The 20,522-nt window shown below is 40.6% G+C and overlaps 1 protein-coding gene across 1 annotated transcript in view; it reads right to left on the minus strand.

The window, feature by feature from the left end:
• LOC117043606 (protein MMS22-like) overlaps positions 1–20,522 on the minus strand; it is a 69,606-nt gene that overhangs the window by 34,884 nt on the left and 14,200 nt on the right. Inside the window, exons 9-13 of the mRNA XM_033143473.1 lie at positions 20,266–20,445; positions 17,760–17,822; positions 13,725–13,844; positions 12,825–13,051; positions 10,948–11,457 (exon numbers count right to left, since the gene is read on the minus strand). Coding sequence (XP_032999364.1) covers positions 10,948–11,457; positions 12,825–13,051; positions 13,725–13,844; positions 17,760–17,822; positions 20,266–20,445 — 1,100 coding nt within the window. The remainder of the gene's footprint in view (positions 1–10,947; positions 11,458–12,824; positions 13,052–13,724; positions 13,845–17,759; positions 17,823–20,265; positions 20,446–20,522) is intronic.

Below are 20,522 nucleotides of genomic sequence, written 5' to 3' on the forward strand. Positions count from 1 at the left end.
TTTTCATGATGTGAGACATTAATTTGCAGAAAGCTGAATTCCCTTAAACCCCCCTGTTGCTATGAGCTCACCAGGGGGAAATAGGCCTTAGGAGACTGAAATGGAATAAAGAAAATTGCTTCAGCTTTCTTTTCATTTTGAATAAGCCTTAAATCTGGCAAGTTATCCTAAAGACAAAGATATCTATCTATCTATCCATCTATCTATCTATCTATCTGGTCTTCCAAGCTAAAGAAGCAGCAATCCAAATCAAGGTATTTCAATGCTAATTAGATTTTATTTTATTTTAACTATCACTGCATCCCTCCCTCCCCCCTTTGTTCAATAAGAGGGAGGGGAGAAATCCCGCAAATCTGTATAAATAGCTATTTTCCCCCACCACCACCTGCAAAGAAAAGAAATATGAAGAGGAAAGTTCATTGAAGGGAAAAAAAACCTGTAGTTTCAAAAGTGGAGTGCTTCAACCAGAAAATAAATGTACATTGATGTTCTTCAGGGATCACATATTTTTCTAAACAACTATGAGCCACGAGCAGCAGGTGCTTGTATACTCTGAAATGGTTTTGTACTTTTCTCCCTTTTCCCCCCTCAAAGCATATTTGGTGGATTTAGTCTTTCACAACAGTAAATCATGTATAGCTGACAGGTAGGTTACAGAACAAGCGTCAGAGCAGGTTTGCTAGATAAAATGGTTACAGCAGAGAAGAAAAGAAGCAACTTTTGACATGGTAGTAGCCTAGGCAGAGCGATACCCTCTTTGAGATCAGCATTTTCTTATCTTTCAGCGAGCTGCACTGGGCAATGCAGCCTTAAGAAAGCAAGGGGCCCCTCCAGCTGTTTTAGGCTATCTTGAACATAAGTGGTTCTCTTCATCTCTATGATGCAACTTAGCCAGGGAATATGAGACAGAAGAATTTTGGGATTTCAGCTCCTTGTTTAATCATGCCACTCCTGGGAGGGCGTTTGTGTGCTTGGGTGTTTTGTGTGTGTGTGTGTGTGTGTGTGTGTGTGTTGGGGTAAATGCTGTAAAATGTTTTGAATATTAAAATAAAGCAGCATCCAAAGTAAAGTTTTTATTTAAATCAAAATAAAGTTGTTCATTTAATTTTTTTGGCTAAGCAAGGAAATAAAAACTGTAAATGTGTATAATTATTTCTCCCAAAGAAGGGGACAGATAACATGTGTTTTGTTGGTGGTGGTGGGGGTGTCAGAACTGTCAACCTTGCTTTTTTGCAATGGGAAACGGTGCTGGAATACGGGAATTTCCCGCAAAAAAGGGAAAGTTGACAGCAATGGTATGTGTATATATGTGCACAAACACAATGTACCTTCCAAAGTAGAGTGTGAAGAACAAGAAGAAGAAGAGGAAGAGGAAGAAGAGTTTGGATTTGATATCCCGCTTTTCACTACCCGAAGGAGTCTCAAAGCGGCTAACATTCTCCTTTCCCTTCCTCCCTCACAACAGACACTCTGTGAGGTGAGTGGGGCTCAGAGACTTCAGAGAAGTGTGACTAGCCCAAGGTCACCCAGCAGCTGCATGTGGAGGAGCGGAGACACAAACCCGGTTCCCCAGTCTACCAATGCAATGCCAATCTGTGTGTGCGTGTGTGTGTGTAATTTGCAAGGAAAGTAGCCATGGGGTGCTATTCAGTACCTTCTTGTTATTAGCTGGGCATTTTACACTGTATATATAACTTCACCTTTATTCCTTCCTCCCGTTTCCTTTTGTTACATAGATCTGTGCCCGTCATACTAGAGTAGGTGAGCTTGCTTCTCTTCTCTGCTCTTATACTATTGGCCAGTTCAACTTTTCACTTTCTTTAAGAGATGAGGAACTAATAGACCCCAGATTACGAGTCTACCAATCTTAACCACTATACCACACTGAAAGCTAAATATGGTGAACCTCTGTGGAATTGTTATGGCGCCAACGGAATGGTGTGCAGAAGCCAGCTGCCAGAGGCAGACAGAGCCTAGGTTTAACGGACCGAGTCAGGAACAGCCGAAGTCAGGTACACGGAATCAGGAGCAGGATGAGCAGGCACAACCACACGCTTCACTTTCAGCACAGCAGTTGCAGGTGCTGGCGAGGGAAGCAGCCGGCCTTCCTTAAGTAGCCAGCTTGTCACCACGCTTTTATGAACTGCAACTGCCTCCAATTTCTCCAGACTCTTCCGTGGTTGCCGCTTCGCCTATGGGTGGCTTGCATACTGCTATTTTATTTCTGTATTAGACTCTGTTTTCCGTCCCTATTTAGTTTAAAGTTGTTTGCATTGTCTGGATTGATTTTTTAAAAAAATACTGTATTTTTCTGTCTATAAGACACCCATTTTGGGCAACTCCGATTTAAGAAAATGGGGAAAGATCTATCCATGTAGAAGACGCCCCCAAAATTTGGACATTATTTTTTAGGGGGGGGAGCCTAGTCTTATACATGTCAAAATACAGTATTTTGCTTATAAACACTGAGTGAAACACAACAGTGTCTATCCGATGGTGAAACAGAGCCTGTTTGTGGAAGAGATTCACCCTCCTACCCCCTCAAAACAACAACAACAAATCAATCTGTTTCAGAGAGTTGGGAGACCTTTCAGAGAAGGGGGAGAATACAGGGGGAGTGCTCAGTGCTCACATGACAGCTACCGTTACCATTTCTGTGATGTCAACGTCAACTTCTACTGTGTGGCAAGAAGAGCCTCTCATATACATGTAAAGCAGACCACAACAGCCACTGCATCTAAGGCCCATGGCATAAATATCGTCCTAAATCAGAGTCAATGACCTGTCACTGAACAAATAGCACTCTAAGCATCTTTATAGAGATGGAGAAAACAAACCTTTTTTTTTTAAAGGAAGACTTAGCTTATGGCAAAGATCAACTCAATTCTAAGACCTATTACGTTTCCCCGCCTGACAATAGTATTCAGGAAGATGAATATATTGGAAAAATATATTGTTCAAGGGCCAATATTGAAACCCCAGAGTAAAAAACACACCTCTGCATTCTCTTTATCAGCTTATCTGTTCAATGATATAAAAAGAGAAGAAGAAGAAAGTATCCTGATGGGCTCAGAGGGCTTCCCACAGGGCATTTTTGATGACAAAGTGTAACACAACCCCCTCCCCCTAAAAAAACCCCACAAAAAACCCACCAAGTATATATTTCCATAGTAAAGATACAAAGTAGAAATTCCACACTCAGTCTGAAGAACTACAGGGTGCACTGCAACAATAATGAATATACACTCTTATTTGTTGATTTAGCAACAGTCTAGCTATCAAAGAATGTTTATTAGAGAGACAACCATTTTTGCTGGAATGGTGCTCTGGCTGAGGGGGGAAATGTTGTCAGATAAACCTTAAATACAGTGGGGTTTGTTTTTTTTTAGTCTGCAACCTATTTAAATCACAACAGCTCGCAACTCTATTGACCCTATGAAGTTTTGACACAAAAGCTAACCAAAGGGGAAGATTAGCACCTCTGACCACTACATTTCCCTACTGCTCAGTTTTATCCAAAGGCTCAGTGAGTGTCATTATAAACTACAAGTTTACAAGCTCCACAAAAATATAAAAATTAATATGCAGACCTGCATGAAAGCTCAATGGTGTCCAGAGTATTGATAGACACTGTTCCTTCTATTCTCAAGGGTTTGTTCCCTACAAACCTAAAAGTATCTTAAGCTTCACATTTCCAAAATATATCCACATAAACTTTACATAATGTTCAAAGTCTTTGCTATATACCTTTTATGATTAATTTTAATCCTCACTCAAGCTTTTTGCAATGTTTTCTATACATGCCTTCTGCCCTCCCATATTGCAAATTCAATATGCTTCAGCCTTTAACAGCTACAACAGCCACTTGTCAAATCCATTTCCTTTCACAGTGCCCTTTTTAATATTGCTAGATTTCTCTTTAATGTAGCCACAGAAACATATGTATAAAGAATACACATGTTCTGTGGAAGCAAATGATGATGATGAAATTTCTATACAGTTTACAATATAAAATTACTAAAATACACACCATAGCAATGAACAAAAACTACACCCTGCATCCAGTTTAAAAGGCTATAGATTGTTTAATTAGGCCTGGGAGAATAGGAATGTTTTTGCGTGGTACCTAAAGATATGTAACGAAGGTGCCAGGGGAGCCTCCCTGTGGACAGCAATCCACAAATGGGGAGCCACTGTAGAAAAGGCCCAACTGCTTTCATGAGCATAAATCATTGCATGAATAAGCTAAGCCAACAGGTGCAAGGTCAGTCAAATCTATTGTGCTGTCTCTTTAAGTGAGAGGTTTTCAACCTTTTTGAGTCCATGGCTCCCTTAAGCAACTACCTTCTTTGTGGGGCTCAAGAGCTAGTTATGTCACCCCTTGCCTGAAGAGCTGGCAGCTTCTCACTCTGCTTTGAACACCCTCCCTTGTGGAGTGTCTCCTCAGCCTCTTCTCCCTCTCCCTGGAAGTCCTCCAGGCAGCTGCTGCTGCCGTCCCTGGTCTCTGAGCTCCCCCCACCCCTGCCCCAAAGAGAGGTGCCTCCCAGAGGCACCATTCACCCGTGGAGCTTATAGCCAGGGCTACTGCGATAAATAGCTGTGCAAGCCTTGGGGAGGCAGAGACACGAGAGGGCATCAGAGGAGGGAAGAAAGGAAAGGGGGACAGAGGCCAGTGTTGCCCGCAGCAACCCATCCATCATTCAAGGCACCCCAGGGTGCCATGGCACACTGGTTGAAAACCACTGCTATAAGTGGTCAATGCATGCCAGTTTGGTGTGTCAGGGTCAATCTTGAGAAGTAAGTCTGACTGTGCTATGTCTTGACTTCCTGGAGCAACAGAGATGATTGGTACTTAAATATATCTGTACAGTGGTGCCCCGCTAGACGAAAATAATTCGTCCCGCGAAAATTTTCGTCTAGCGGGGTTTTCGTCTTGCGGAGCGGCAATGGGAGCCGCGCTCCGCAAAACGAAAAGAAAAAAAAAAAAGACGAAATTTTTTCGTCTTGCGAGGCAGCCCCATAGACTTTTTCGTCTAGCGGGGCTGCCTCCCGCTAGACGAATGCTTTCGTCTAGCGAGTTTTTCGTCTAGCGAGGCATTCGTCTAGCGGGGTACCACTGTATCTGTATCTGTATCTGAAAAGCCTACAAACTGTCCATAGATATCAATGTCTGCAACTGTATTACTGAAGCCTTATCATCTGCAGCAGTAAACTAGTGTAGACCTTTTAAGCTGCTTCTGTGTGGAGAATGGAACTGGGGGCAACTTCTGCTGCATGGGTATCTCACATCTGATTCCCAACATTCAGGGTTTCAAGCATCAGTCTTTCCCAGCCCTACCTAGAGATTTCAGGGATTTAATCTAGGACCTCTCTGCATGCAATTCAGTTGTTCTATCATTGATTTATGCCTGTTTCCTACTTCTCTCACATCATATTCAGAATTCACAAGCTGTAAAAATTCCCTTTACAACAATAATTTTAAAATCCTTTGCTGGTACCCATTTTAGATTTGCAGTGTTTCAAATATACCATCCAAGTAACTGTACCTTACAGAAGAGTTCTCTCTGTGCCAGTATTACCCTAAGCCAGGGGTCAGCAACCTTTTTCAGCTGTGGGCCAGTCCACCATCCCTCAGACCATGTAGTGGGCCGGACTATATTTTTTTTTGGGGGGGGGGGGGAGAACGAATTCCTATGCCCCACAAATAACCCAGAGATGCATTTTTAATAAAAGCACACATTCTGCTCATGTCAGAACCAGGCTGTTGGAAATCATATCCCTTGAATTTCCGTGTAAATCACTATTGTGGGAGTGCTTCCTTCATAGGTTAGGTAACCCTGTGGCTTTTGTTACATTGAGCGTAATTAAACCATCCAATTTTACCCATCAGATGAAGACCGAAATCAAGCCAGATCAAGGGACCCTCATTTATTTATCAGAGCATGCTAGAAATGATCTTGCAGCACAGAATTTGGGAATTACTGCTCTACATACTATTAGCAAGTATAGAATGGGAAACTGTTCCAGAGAGAAACGAACAGAATATTCTAGAAAGCATCCAGTTCTTCTCTCTCCCCCCTCCTCTTTTCAACATGAAGGCTATATTCAAGCAAAGTGAAAGCTTTTTAATGTTTGCTTAAGAAAAAAGAAATAGGGAAAAAGTGAACACTCTTACAAGACCTCACGAATCACGTTTTAGCCCAAGAGCAAATTTTCATAGCTGTGTTATAAATCCTTGAAAATAAAAGGAGTTATAATGGAAAGGATGGCAGTCCCTTAACACAGCAGCATGAATGGCTATAATTAAAGTACAGCTGTTGGCTATGCCTCACTCTGCAAAATGGGGGAGAAATTGCCATTTCTACTATAACCTCAAATAAAAGGAAGAAGGGAGACTTGAAATGTGATTCCAGAAACTCTATGTGATGTGTTAAAGGGGATTGCTACAACTATTTGACATTCTAAGCTTTAAATACCAAGGCATTTAGTTAACACAGCCAAGTCAGTATTTTCATAATGCTACTTAATCAGCAATAAAGGAATGCTCCTGTGAGCCATCATCTTGGGTTAGCAGAAAAGTGGCATATGAAGTTATTATTAACTAACTGCCTACAGGGAGCCGCTTCTCTCTTTAATCAGTGATCTCACTTCCTACTTACCTGCACATTCTGACAGTCCTAGAACTATTACACCCAGAACAGTTGGCAGAAATATTACATTTATGCAAGGGCTGATATCTTATTCCCACCTGGATCTTAAAACAGGAAGGATTGCTACAGCGAGACATTTGCTCCTTTGCCAAATCAGAGAGGTGGCCAAGAATGCATGTTATTAATCTGGCCAAGGGTATTGCTCTATAACCCTATTCTTGGCAGACCCACACAGAATAAGCTACAGATTCTCCACACTGGGCTACAATATTGCTATGTGCATTTTGCTTTTACACAATTGGGAAATAAATATTATTACAGTCGTACCTCGTGTTGCGTTCCCTGCGGGTTGCGAACAGCGTGGGTTACGAACGCGGCAAACCCGGAAGTGTTTACTTCTGGGTTTTGCCACACGCACGTGCAGAAGCATTCCGCATGCCCGATATCACCGCTCGGGTTGCAGAATTTTCGAGGTGCAAATGGCACCCCGGAACAGATTGTGTCCACAACCCGAGGTAACACTGTATATGGTTTCTATATGTACACACGGACACGCAAACACATTCTGCCTTTTCTCAATGTGGAACCCAAGGCGGTTTATAAAATGAATAAATAACAGATACAACTAAAAAAAACCCTACACCAATCAGTTATAGATATTTTAAAAAATTGAAACCATATTAAAAATAGCACCGAAGCAAAACAACCTAAAATCATTTTTAAAAACCCAACATACATGCATACATTAGCACAAGCGCAGCCAATAATATAACAGGTTTATGGATTTGCCTCAAAATACTGCATATTGTAATCATTTACTGGGGTCAGTAAACAGTATACCATCATGTTCATTTTCAAGTTCCAAGAAGTATTAATTTTATTTAAAAATATTAAGCACTTCATGATTAGGGAAGGGTAACATGCTGAGAAGCAGAGAAATAAAAATAGAGGTATGAATTTGAAGCCAATTAGAATAAACCCTCTGGCTACCAACTACCAGCACAAACATAAAGGGTGGTATCTAACCAAGTAACACCCATACTTGCTTTCAGTAGTCTACGCGAAGTATGACTATAGTTGGCTATCACCCAAACCTGCCTTAGTCTCTGGTGAAACTCCAAGGAAGAGAAATCTTTCACAAGCCACCTAAATGCCTATTGATATGCTACTGATGGCTGAGCACAGCACATGAAAGGGAGGTTTGGTTGACCTTAAGTACAATCTAATTTTATGCTTTCCTGTAGCACTGTTCCTCACTACTGGCAAAGGGGGCAGGTGAGAAAGAGAAGATTCCTGCCATGTCAGCACATGTCTATTGGGACCGCATAACACCTGTCCTGAAGCAGCTGCAGTGGCTACTAGTTTACTACTAACTTGGCGAGATTCAAGGCACATCTCCTTCTCCCATACTGACCTTACTACGAGTTAATATCTGCAAGTGAGACCCTATTAGTTCTTCCAAATGGACATGGCATCTTTATCCAGAGAAAGGACCTTCTTTGCCATTGCACCATGTTTGTGAAAGTTCCTCTCTTCTGAGATTCAGTTGGTGTCATCACTGGTGAGAGCTTTTGCCACCAGCTGAGAATGTATTTGCTTACTCAGGCATTCAGTAATTATGCAGATTTGTTGCATGCTGTTCTGGTTTGTTCATTTCCTGCTCTGTTTTTTTGTTTATATTGCTGTGTTGCTGACACGCTATATCTTTGCCTTGTTTTATTGCGCTCTACCCCCAGGCTCTTGTGAGCTGGGAAGGTTAGAAATGCTTTTAAATAATATAAATAATTCTGTCTCCCCTACCTTACTGTTGCTCCCTATCTTCCAGCATTTGCTACTTGAGGTCTCACTTTGCCTAACATTAGGGCTGGTCCTGTTGACAGCAATCAGCTAGGAAGGAGCTTTCCAATCAGGTAGTGAAGAACCATGCAGTCGGAATCAGAACTTCACAGCTTTCATTAATTCATACAACATTTAAGGCTTTTTCAAATTAAGAATTTCATGTTATTTGAACGTCAAAAATACAACTCTGTTGTGACTAAGCAGGCCATTCAAGACCGAAGGACCTTTTCCAAGGTAGCATGCACAATGCTTTTGTACAGTTCCAGAGAGTGTGTCTTCTGCATCTGGATAGTCTGCACTTTTTAAAAACCAAGTTAAACCAATTTACAAAGACCCTCCTAATAAATCACCTACCCTTTGTCAAACACTTTATCTTTGTTCAAAGACAGCCTGGAAAAAAAATAATCAGTTGTCCTTGGATTTACAAGCTACTGACAGCAGAAGTCAAACTATCCAGACAGTAACAAAGTACTTAAGGTAAACATGCAGGTCAGTTTCTTCCCACTGTTCATAATGCATATTTTCTAGCGCTCCTCCCCCACAAATCCTCAGATTTCTACAGTGACCAATCAATAACTGCCTCATTAGGGCTTGTGGCAGGGTGGCAAGGGAAGATGTCTTCTGACCTCCCTAAGGCAGCTTTCCCCCCTTCAAATTGAAGAGCTGCCTCCAATGTGAATTAGTGGACAGAAATATGTTTATTGCGGAAAGGACAGTTTGGAGGTTGTAAACTGTATCAATAAATCAAGGCAAAACTGATTAGTGATGAGACACTATCCTTCCAGTTTTTACTAGTCACCATGCCATTCTCCTGTTTTATGTCGTTTTTTATCTAAGCAGGAACTTTGGGGCTACATGAAATATTGCAAAAGGTCTACAAACAGGTATGTGTAATAAATAAAAAGTGTGTGTGTGTGTGTGTGTGTGTGTGTGTGTGTGTGATCTACAACAGAAATGATGAATATACAATTACGTATAAGTTCAGAGGCAAATGAGAATGCCAACAGCTTACAACATTTCAATAAGGCAGGGATAGCCAATGTGTTGCCCTCCAGTTGTTGTTGGAATCAAATCCCCATCACTCCCAGTCAACATAGCCAATGGCTGGGGATGCTAGGAGTTGCATTCCAGCAACATCTGGAGGGCACCACATTTATTAGCTCAGCATTAAGGCACTGTGTTCCTTCCCACCCTTGCCTCTGTAAGCAAGCAATTGTCAAACCGCTTCTATTATTTTCAAGCTGCACCAGCATCCATGGAATCCCATGAGCCAAGCAGCTTGCCCAAGGAGGCAGGAGAGCAATTTGACCTGCTTCCTACACAAGACAATTGGAGGCAATACAGTTATTGCTACTGCTCAAAAGAGACAGAAGAGCTGCTTCGCCAATCCAGTCGGCTAGCATGCCAGTGAAGCAGAGTGCTCTGCCCCACTTCACCATTCCAGTCAGCTTCCATATTGATCACAAAGGAAGTGAAGCCACTTCCTCCATGGCCAGTATGCAAGCCTACTGGATAGGCAAAGCAGAGCACTATGTCCCTGCTTTGCAACCCCGATGAAATACAAGACTGCTGTACTTGTTCATTTACATATCGTTCATTTACTGACTTACCATACAAGTGAGATTCAAATCCATTAAAAAGCATGCTGTCTATCTGTGAACAGTGACTGTCAAGGGTAAGCAATATGGTTTTCTCCAGTTATTGTTGGACCAAAGTTCCTATCATACCTGACCACTGACCATACCACGTGGGACTGAACTACTACCCCTGAGGCAAGTCATCACTTAATAATGCCATCAAGAAGTGATCAACATGTGTTCATCAGCCCTTAACATCTCTTGCATTCTTCCATTTAAATTATCAAAACCCACCCAAATGAATGCAATACACTCATCCCATATGGGTGGCCAGATACTTGAAACACTATTGTTGTGTAGTCCAAGTCAGGCATCAAACAGGAGACTTATCACACTGGTAGACTGTTTTCAGTTTTGTGGCTTACACCTTTTAGAGTTTGAGTTAGCCTCTATGTTTCTTTGGATGAATATGGTCAAGTCTATACCAAAATGGATCCAACATCTTCACCACACTAATTCATAATTTAAAGAATCCATGCCTTCCGCTTACATGCCTCAGCCCTCTGATTAATTTAAGTTATAACCGATTGTGTACCTGTATTTAATTTCTAAACTGGGATCATCCGGCCCTAATCTAGCATTCAGGTCGCCCACCAGCAGGAAGTTATAATGAATTTATCATTTTTGTTCTTTGCCACCCAAAACTTTTATGCTGCAAAGCAGGATAAACTTATTTAAAATGAATCAATTATAAAGTATACTTTATAAAGTACACGTATTACACTGTAGGTGTATGAAAGTCAACGTGCGAGAAATTTGATAAAAGAAGTTTGAAGCAGGAAAAAAAAACCCTGAGCAAATATGAATTAAAAAACTCTTACCTCAGTCTGAACAGAACATCTTGCAAGAAGCTAAACACTCTTGCAAGTTCAGCTCCTCGGCAACCAGGCAGCAGCATACTAAAGCCATCATTCAGCAGCTTTTCTTCAGAAAGGTGCAAGTGGCAGCTGGTCTCAAAAACTTCTTGGACGCCATCAACGTAAGTGGAAAGCAGCACCCAGAGGTTTTGTTTCAGCAAGGGGTCATTTCTGGAAACTAAGAATTCCTTTGCCTTTGTGTGGAAGGCATTCGAGACTTCCTCAGCTAGCACACTGATATCCATGTTCCTTTCAACATACGTTAAGATGAAGGCAAAGTAGCCCTTCCAGATCAAAGCTCTCAGAGAAAAGCTCGTAGAAACTGGAGTAAGGAAATGCAGAAGTTCCATCACGCGGCTGGCAACGTCCTCTGTCTCTGCTATAGCTGCCAGCACGAGGAAAAGATGGAAAAAGTTCTGCAGGCCCACCTCCGTCAGTTCTCGCATTCTTTTCTGGTGGAATTTGGAATAAATTCTGCAAAAAAGCACAAAGACACTTTCATTAAAACCATTCCCCCCCGTATTTATCCTTTGCTTCGATAAGCTCCGTTAACGTGCCTTCCAAAGAACTGCCGTAATGGTAAATGACCTTGCTGAATTTCTTTCTGCTCAAGGTGGGTTGTGGGCCTGTTCTCAACCACCAGCTTGTCTGGAACTTGAGTACTCCAGATGAAAAAACTGGGAAGTGAACTGTGCTAACATGAACTGCAAACACCCTGAGAAGAACGGATTCGACTATATTTTCTGCCAGCTGTTCTAGCCATCTCTCATCTAGTACCATAGAGACTGCTGGTATTCAGAGGACAAATAGCCCAAAGACCAGAAGGGGGCAGCTAGGTCTCAATACGATAGTGCAAAGAGCTTCCCACTGTAAATAATGATTGTACATGTCATAATGCACCACCACTAGATATGCAGCTGAATAAGTTCTAAATGGGTCTACTCCAGGCATCCCCAAACTTTGGCCCTCCAGGTGTTTTGGACTACAATTCCCATCATCCCTGACCACTGGTCCTGTTAGCTAGGGATCACGGGAGTTGTAGGCCAAAACATCTGGATGGCTGCAGTTTGCGGATGCCTGGTCTACTCTGTGTTACTTAAGACACTCTTATGCACCGATGTTGCTGGGCTCTCTTCAGCCCAAATCAGAACATTCATTGGTAAGGAATGACAGGAGTTGCTGTCAAAAACATGTGAAGGCTCATTTAGTTTTGACAGTATGGGAGGTTTTTGTCCATGCATACTGAAAGAGTGAGAAGAACTACTGCAGGGGTGGAGCGCAGGATCCAGCTAGTGATTGACAGCTCTTGCTGTGATGGCTATGCTCCGCCTCCACTCAGGTGGAGTGCCTCTGAAGTTCAGTTACTGAGAATCACAAGGGAGGAGAGTGTTAATGCACTCAGTTCCTGATTGTGGGCTTCTCATAGGCATCTGGTTGGCCACTGTGAGGGGAGGAGGATGGACTAGATGGGTCAATGGCCTGACCCCATGCTTTTATCCAAAAAATGTCCAGATGTAATAAAAAAATGCCAAAACATTTATAAGCTTCATGTAAGTTTTAATTGGTTTTAGTCTAATTTATTTATTAAAATTTCTGTATGTTTTAGATTATTGGTGTATTTTTTTAAATGGTAACTTCATTGTTTTTGTAAACAGCTTTAAGGTCCCCCCTCCCCCATAATCAATTTAAAAAATAATATTTTTTATAAAATGAAAATAAAATACGGGAATATTTCAGAATTCATGAATACTGACACTACAGATGTACACATTCTTAGATAAAACGAATTTAGTCAATCACTGAAAGTATCAATATGTTGAAAACTGCAAAAGTCACTGTACCTTCCTTTGATCTGCTTCCAGGGATGAGTGCCATTGGTCTTCACTGCCTTCTTTATTACTTGTACCAAAATGTGAAGAAAAAATTGGTAACTATTGCAGGTAGCATACATGTCAGGAGTATGTATGTCGCCACAACATCTCTTCACTGACTCATACAAAGACATGGGTGTTTTACTAATATTTGCAAGACCTTTGAGACCAAGCCAAGGAATAGTAAAATGACTGTTCTGAAAGAAAGAAAATACAGTATATTGAAGCTACAGCTGAGCTATGCTCTTCCTTGGCACAAGGGTTTATTTCCACAACTACACAAGACTGCTCCATTCCAGGCTCTTATATCACCACGTGGAAATGGCAGCTGCTGCTGGGCGAAACTAAAAGGTCCAGTGACTGCAGACGCGAAGGACGACACACTGTAGAATGAAAAGGGGCTAACGGAAGGGTGCTTCCCAGCCTGCAAGAACCCTTAAAAGGGAAATAATTGCTTGGTTGTATCTGTTTGGTTAGACTATCACAACTGATGGGATCCCATTTCCCCCTTCCTTCCTGAAGGAATTCTGCAAACAACTGTGGCTGCAGAGGCAAAGGGGAAGAACAGTCTAGCCTCACGTTGGAGAATGATTGCCAGATAGGAGGGTGTTTCTCTCTTCCCCACTCTGTATCTTCCCCCCTCCCTTTTTTTAAAAATGTAGATATTGGGAAGCTATTCAGACCCTTTTTGAAAGAAGTGGGATGGAAACTGTAAATGAATGAAACTGTAGAGGGATTTTTATTATTATTATTTTTGGCAGGGGGAATGAGGCCATAAGCATTTCCACTGCTAAGAAGACTTGACTAGATAACAACTTTCTCAAGGTAACAGATGCCCACTTACAGCTTTCTTGGATGTTATTTACTAACCAGATTCTTGCTATAATGTTCCCAGAGTATGGTGACGGCTGACAGGTTCATATCCCAAATACGACTTAATGTCAAACAGCACTGAAGATGCGTTCGTAACTGTTCTTCTAATATTCCGGTCTAGGAAACAAAGACATTCAAATGCAATTATATTTTGTTTTATTTAGCAAGCTTCTTCTTCTTTTAATAGTAAAAACAACCTTGGTCACAATCAAATATAAAGCTTTCGGATTCTGAGAATATTCCCCCTCCCCTCCTCAAATGTTATTTCTAGTTTAGAAGCGAGCCAATCCATTAAAATGAGCAGCGATCTAGAAAATAAAATCTGACAAGTACCAGCATTGTCATCTACTGAAACTCTACCTACATTTTTATGCATTTGAATCATATAGCTATAAAGCCAGGGGCTATGAAAGATAATTTGGAGTGTAATTCCCAGATAAGGAGGCCACCTCTAGGTAAATTCCAAACAGAAGTTTATATACTGAATTGTGTCAAGACCACTTTCTAATGGCTAAGACCCACTGGACACAATAGAAAAACGCTTGTTCTAAGAAAATTCTGGCCTCTGAACAGTGGAGTGATCCTGGCCTGTTCGGCATGCAAAGATTCTGCTGAGATAATATTGGTAATTAGCACTTTGTGACATGTGGCATTTATGCATATGCCCATGTGGGCCAGGAATGTAACATCTTAAAGCCCAGAGAATTAAATCAAATTTTCTATAAACTATATCGGAATTGGCCAATCTGCATTCATTTCTGAGGTCAAGACTGCATGATGCTACCACAGAATTATCCTTGTTTCACCCCGCAACTGTGTTCAGATTACAGCCACTTTGTTCCAAGACAAACAAGCGAGAACTGACTCAGATCAGGGTAGCCCCACCCATTATCCACTTGCATATTTCTCCCTGGATTCCATTCCTTGGTGTGACATTATAATTACCATGGGAGCCGGCTTTTATATAGCCCTATGGTGTGAATGAACTCAAGATACCTAGGCATAATTGATTGAAATATACAAATCATGCATTCTAAATCATTAAGCAACAATGTTATCTTTTTAGGGGGGGGGATCCCTGCCCAAAGACTGTAATAATTTCAGTTACTCAGAATATGACTATGACCTACAGTGGCTTTATGAGATGGGTCAGCACCCTACTGAGCCCCACAAATTTTCCTTTCGGAAGGGAATGGTGCATAGGTTTTGCTCACATCTACATCTGACTGGTCAGTAGTCTGGAAGGAATCCACACACCAGAGTCACAATGTCTAGTGACCAGGAAAAGGTAGATGGGTATAAACTCTCTTCTCTAATGCCCAGTTTGCTTCACTGCATGCCATATGACATTTATTACATTTGTATTCTACCTTTCCTCCGAGGTGCTCAAGGTGGTGTACACTCCGCCATTTTATTCTCACAATAAGCCTATGAGGTAGGTTAGGCTGGGAGACTGTGACTGGCCTAAGGTCACGCAATGGGGTTTGTGCCTAAGCAGGATTTGAACCCTGAGCTGCCAGGTACTAGGTCCAACACTCTAACCACTATTCCATGCTGGCTCTCAGAACCAATAATTTGTAAATAGCCCCCTCAATCAAAGTTTAATTTCATGGAGCATATATTCAGATTTCAGTAACAGATCTGCATCATCTTGGACTGGGTTGAAGTGTTCCCTAAACATTTATAGTACCTGCATCTAAGTCAGATGTTTGGCTCAAAAATATGACAGAAAGGACTTGCAACCTGGAAAGAATGTCAGCTAGATCTACCCAAAGTGCAATTTATGTGCTTCAACATCATAGAAAACTACATGTTACTGTGGAAGCAAATGTGATTTAAATATTTCATGTGTTATCCATCTACACCACCATTTGGTAACTGTATGCCTTTTCCTAACCATACTTGCAACACACACAAAAAGCAGACTGCAGGGAGCTATAATTAGCTATGGCTTCCTGACAATTCCTGAACCAAGGAAAGGTGTGCACTTTATGGGGTAGTAGGTACAGTGGACGCTCGTGTTGTGGAAGTAATCTGTGACGGAGGCAAGTCCGCAACCCGCAGCATTCGTATCCTGCAGCGCTGCGTACGCACGTGACACAATTTGGTGCTTCTGCGCATGCGCCAAAACCTGGAAGTAAACTGTTCCGGGTTCGGCGCGGAACGCAACCTGAAAAAACCTAACCCGCAGTGGCCGTAACATGAGGTATGACTGTACATGCTAAGTTTTTTAAATATTAATTTTGGACTTCCTTTTAGTTTTTACAGGACACACTGGTATACATTATTAATTATTCCAAGATAAAACAAGCATAAATAGTTTTGGAAAACCTGGAGCTCTTTTTTTATTATTCATCACATGATAAATCATTTGATTGCATGGCTAAGCCAGAGGTGGAAAACAGCTTTCTCAAAAACAGTCTTGTAAAGGATCTAATTTCTACAGAACACTTCACATAACTCCAGCAGCCAGTTACGCCCTACACTGTTCTCATAACAAACACCCTGTTTAGCCCTAAAAACAAATTATAATAGCAGCATAATTTCTTAAAAAAAAACTATTGCAAGTGCAATAATAAACTGGCTAAATCCTCTAAAAACTATGATACACACACACACACACACACACACACAGCAGCTTGCTGAGTAATATTAAAGCTGTAGTCCTATAAACATTTAAAATGTATAGAGTCCAATTGAATTTGATGGGGCTCACTTTTGTGTAGACATGCACTGTAAAAAGTCTAGATGATATACTAAAATTATGACAATGCAGTATCATAACATGCTAACATTTTGGCTCCATCAAGACAATATAATAAACCATGGAAATGAGCCAAATAAGCCTTTGGGTTCACATATTCCCTCCTCCAGAAGAGCAGCTACAGAGAGCAGTTGCAAGCTTTCACTGTGTTTTTTTTAAATTAAATGTGACCACTTGAAGCCATCAGACTACACCTAATTTTAAACATGCCTTATTTGAAACAAGTCAGCTTTAAACCACAAATTATGAATTAGGTGTGTTTTAAACAAACCATAGGTGAGATTAACCACAGTTTAGTGTTTGGATGGAACCCTAAACTGTGGTTGATTGCAAGTTTCTGATCTCTTCACTGCTGCGCCAGATGTAGAGGGGAAGAAACAGGAGAGAACATGTAAGTTCAAGGCTCATTCCCATCACAAAACACCATCATAGTGTTAAACGTAGCTCTTGACTAGACAAAGCCAAAAGAAAAGCTGTTACTTGGCCTCCTATCCTCTGCTACATATCTTTATATGACACCCAGTAAATTTTATGTGACACCTCATAAATGCAATAAATATACAAACAAATTAAAGAAATTCTTGTAATAGCTGTTGTTACATAAATTACAATTTGTGCCATGCAACCTAAAAACACATTTTACAGAGAATGTGTTAACATGTACAGCATATTTAAAAGCACTCTAAAAAGGAGGTCAGTTTTGACCTCTGGGCCACAAAGTACTGCATTAACAGCTCTGTAGAAAGAAAAATGATAAGGTATGAAGTGAGTGCTCAGAAGCTACAACCTTATCAGTAAGAGTTTGATTCAAGCCTGTAAGACAAATTGCTCAGCAAGGCAAGTCACCTTCCTGCTGTGATGAGGATATAGCTGAATTTTCAATGCAACAGACTATCTCCCCCATCACGTTTCTCAACCTGATACCCTCAGATTCAGCATAGAGCTTACATTTTCTAAGCATCCTGTTCTTATTCGGAATACATCTTGTCAAAGGGACCAAGTAATACGTCCAAGATAATTATCTCTCCCCAGCCCCCCCACCCTATCTGACAATTTATCTTCAAAACACAAGCACTCAGGAGTATGACCACTAACAAGAAAGAAACTACACAGCATCCTAGCTCACACAGATCATCAAGGTTGTTCGTACTCCTGAGTTAAAGAAGCCAGATTTCTGAAAGCAACGTGAATAAAATCATTTTCACATTCTGTCCACCTGTCCCCAAATCAGCCCAATCAAACTTGCCTGTGAATCTTAACATACTTACTTGACTATTGATGGACTGCTTCAATAGATCTTCCACATAGGACCAGTTAGAGTCTATTGGTTTCTGGATGAAAAACCACATTGAATGATAAGTATCTGGTTTTGGCAAGCAATACAAAGAGAGCTATGCATGGCAAGCTAAGTGATATTTACCTTCTTTTAATTATTGCTACAAATGGGCGTGCAGAACACATATTTTTGTCCACTAAGTTTGGTTAATAGGCAAAACATTTATTGTCTTCATAGAGACAAATAGGATCCTACACAACACAAAGCACTGTTGCTGTATGTAGATTTTATTTTATTTGTTTTTTATCTTATATTTTGGAGATGTACATCCAGGTTTTTCGTATTAATTTTTTTAGGGGCCTCCAAGAGAGTGGGGCCCTAAGCTATAGCTTGTTTAGCTTAAACGTAAATCCGGCACTGACAAGAGCAGCTGCAACTTGTTCATGTGCATTGTAGCTATCAAATCTATCTTCCTACAACACCACAACCAACATACAAAATTTGGTTTCATTAGTTAGTTCTGGCCATCCTTAAACACAAGTAATTTCATGGGAGTGGGTAACATTGTTACAAGACTTCTCCTGTTTAATGTATACTGTACTGTGGTACCTCGGTTTAAGAACAGCCCTGTTTACAAACTTTTTGGTATACGAACTCTGCAAAACCAAAGTAGTGTCCTGGTTTGCAAACTTTACCTCCGTCAAAGAACAGAAGCCGAATGGTTGAAGGGCACTGTTGGCGGGAGGCCTCATTAGAGAAAGCGTGCCTCAGTTTAAGAACGTTTTCGGTTTAAGAACAGACTTCCAGAACGGATTAAGTTCGTAAACTGAGGTACCATTGTAATAAGTTGTAATGGTCTACGAAGAGTGAAGAAAAGCTTTCTGGCACCTGAATCAAGGACAATGAAGCAGTTCACAAGTTCTTTATTAAACAATTCTGAGACATACCAAAAATTATTGTCAACAGTTTGCCATATCCCACTTTCAGCTTGCTCATTTTGATAAAAGGAGCCTTGCCTTTTGAAACACAAAAAGGGTTTGCAAGCAATTCCAGAACACCCCAAAGCCCATTTCCTTCACTCCCATACTACATATAGCATTGCAGTCTAAGAAAAAGATTTATACTATTATTTGTGCAAAACAGCACATGTATGATCTGGAGCCAGGGGCTTGGAAGACCATTTTGTATTCTTCTGTCATGTTTAGTAAAAGAATCATAACTTGGACTACAACTTTTAAGTATATGGATAGTATTTCTTTTTAACAATGTCGGGAGAAAACTAGTTTCTTCTTCTGGCTCACCTGTTGAGCTGCTAAGCTGCTCAGCTGGAAACCACTCTTTGCATATCTTACAAAGTAGTCATTTTAGACAATTCAAAGGCAAGAATGTTTAGCTTTAAGTCATTCTGACTCTCTTTCAATAGCCCAGAGCAGCGTTAAAATTGACCCCTGCAATGTTCAAAAGTGGTAATATTACTATTCTATTTGGTTTTAAACATTTATGAATGTAGCCTTTAAGGATACGATAATGTGGACTATTTTGTAGCTGAGGAAAGATACATATGATCTATATGTTCTCTTCTTTAAGTTTTAAAAAAGGCTTCATACTTTCTTATTGACACAGAAACTTTCCTATTTAAATTCCATCTCTTCCAACTTGCCACTAGTACCAAACTGCATATTTTCTCCCATAGCTACCGGAATCTAATTTCTAAAACCTTACACTCCACCTTCCTAAAAAAAAATTAAAGAAAATCCACCTTAAACAAACCAGCTGTTTTCTATTAAAGTTTCTCAGATTTCAAAATGTTCCCACCTGGCCCCAAAAAGTTGGTTTTCTGTCAAGGACTAGGGTTAGGAGACAGAGGTTGGAGAGCTGGGAACTTTTTTTGGAATAGTCAGTAAACACCCCAAATTTCATTGGCAACAGCTTAGTGATTATTATTGTTGTTGTTGTTGTTGAAAGGTGGCTCAGTCTCCTAAGTTCAATGAGATATGTTTATCACATGCCAGGCATACCCTCATGTTAGAATAGGTGTAGGAGATAAGTTACAGCTGCAAGAGAAGGCATGGAGGTAAACAAACAAACAAAAAAATTTAATTCAATCCTGTGCAGGCTTGAAATACTGTGGGACTACTGTATCAGTTCCATATCAAACTTAGTATTTGTAAGGATCCTGAGCACTAACTAATGGCATGAGAGACTGTGTAGGTTGGGAGAGAGGAATCCTGATTCTTTTTTTCCTTTTTTTTACCCTATCACAAAAGAGAGTAGCTTTTAAAGGTATAAACTCACCATGCATGTATGCCAAAAATCTATGTATGGTACAAGGCCTATATACAAGATATTGTTGTATTTGGTTTCTGTTGGAAGCCGCCCAGAGTGGCTGGGGAAATCCAGCCAAATGGGCGGGGTACAAATAATAAATATTATTATTATTATTATTAAACATTTATAAATCTATGAAAGGATTTAGAAAGCAGTAAAAACAAACCTACCTTTTCATCTACATTCCCATTGCGGTCAACATGGTGAAGTAACGCCAAGTGAGTTATAAGCCACCAACAAAAAGTCAGGGGGACCTTGCATGGAATTGATTTGAAGGCAGATACTGCTTCTGTATCCCTCTTGTTTTCAAATACATCCTTTAGAATGTTATTCAAACAGCTCCAAAAAGACTGCAATGAAAACAAAGCCACTCAGCTTTTTTTTTTTTATAAAAGAAGTTCAATTTTATAATGTAGTGCACACACAT

This window comes from Lacerta agilis, chromosome 3, assembly GCF_009819535.1.
Source record: "Lacerta agilis isolate rLacAgi1 chromosome 3, rLacAgi1.pri, whole genome shotgun sequence".
Taxonomy (NCBI): domain Eukaryota; kingdom Metazoa; phylum Chordata; class Lepidosauria; order Squamata; family Lacertidae; genus Lacerta; species Lacerta agilis.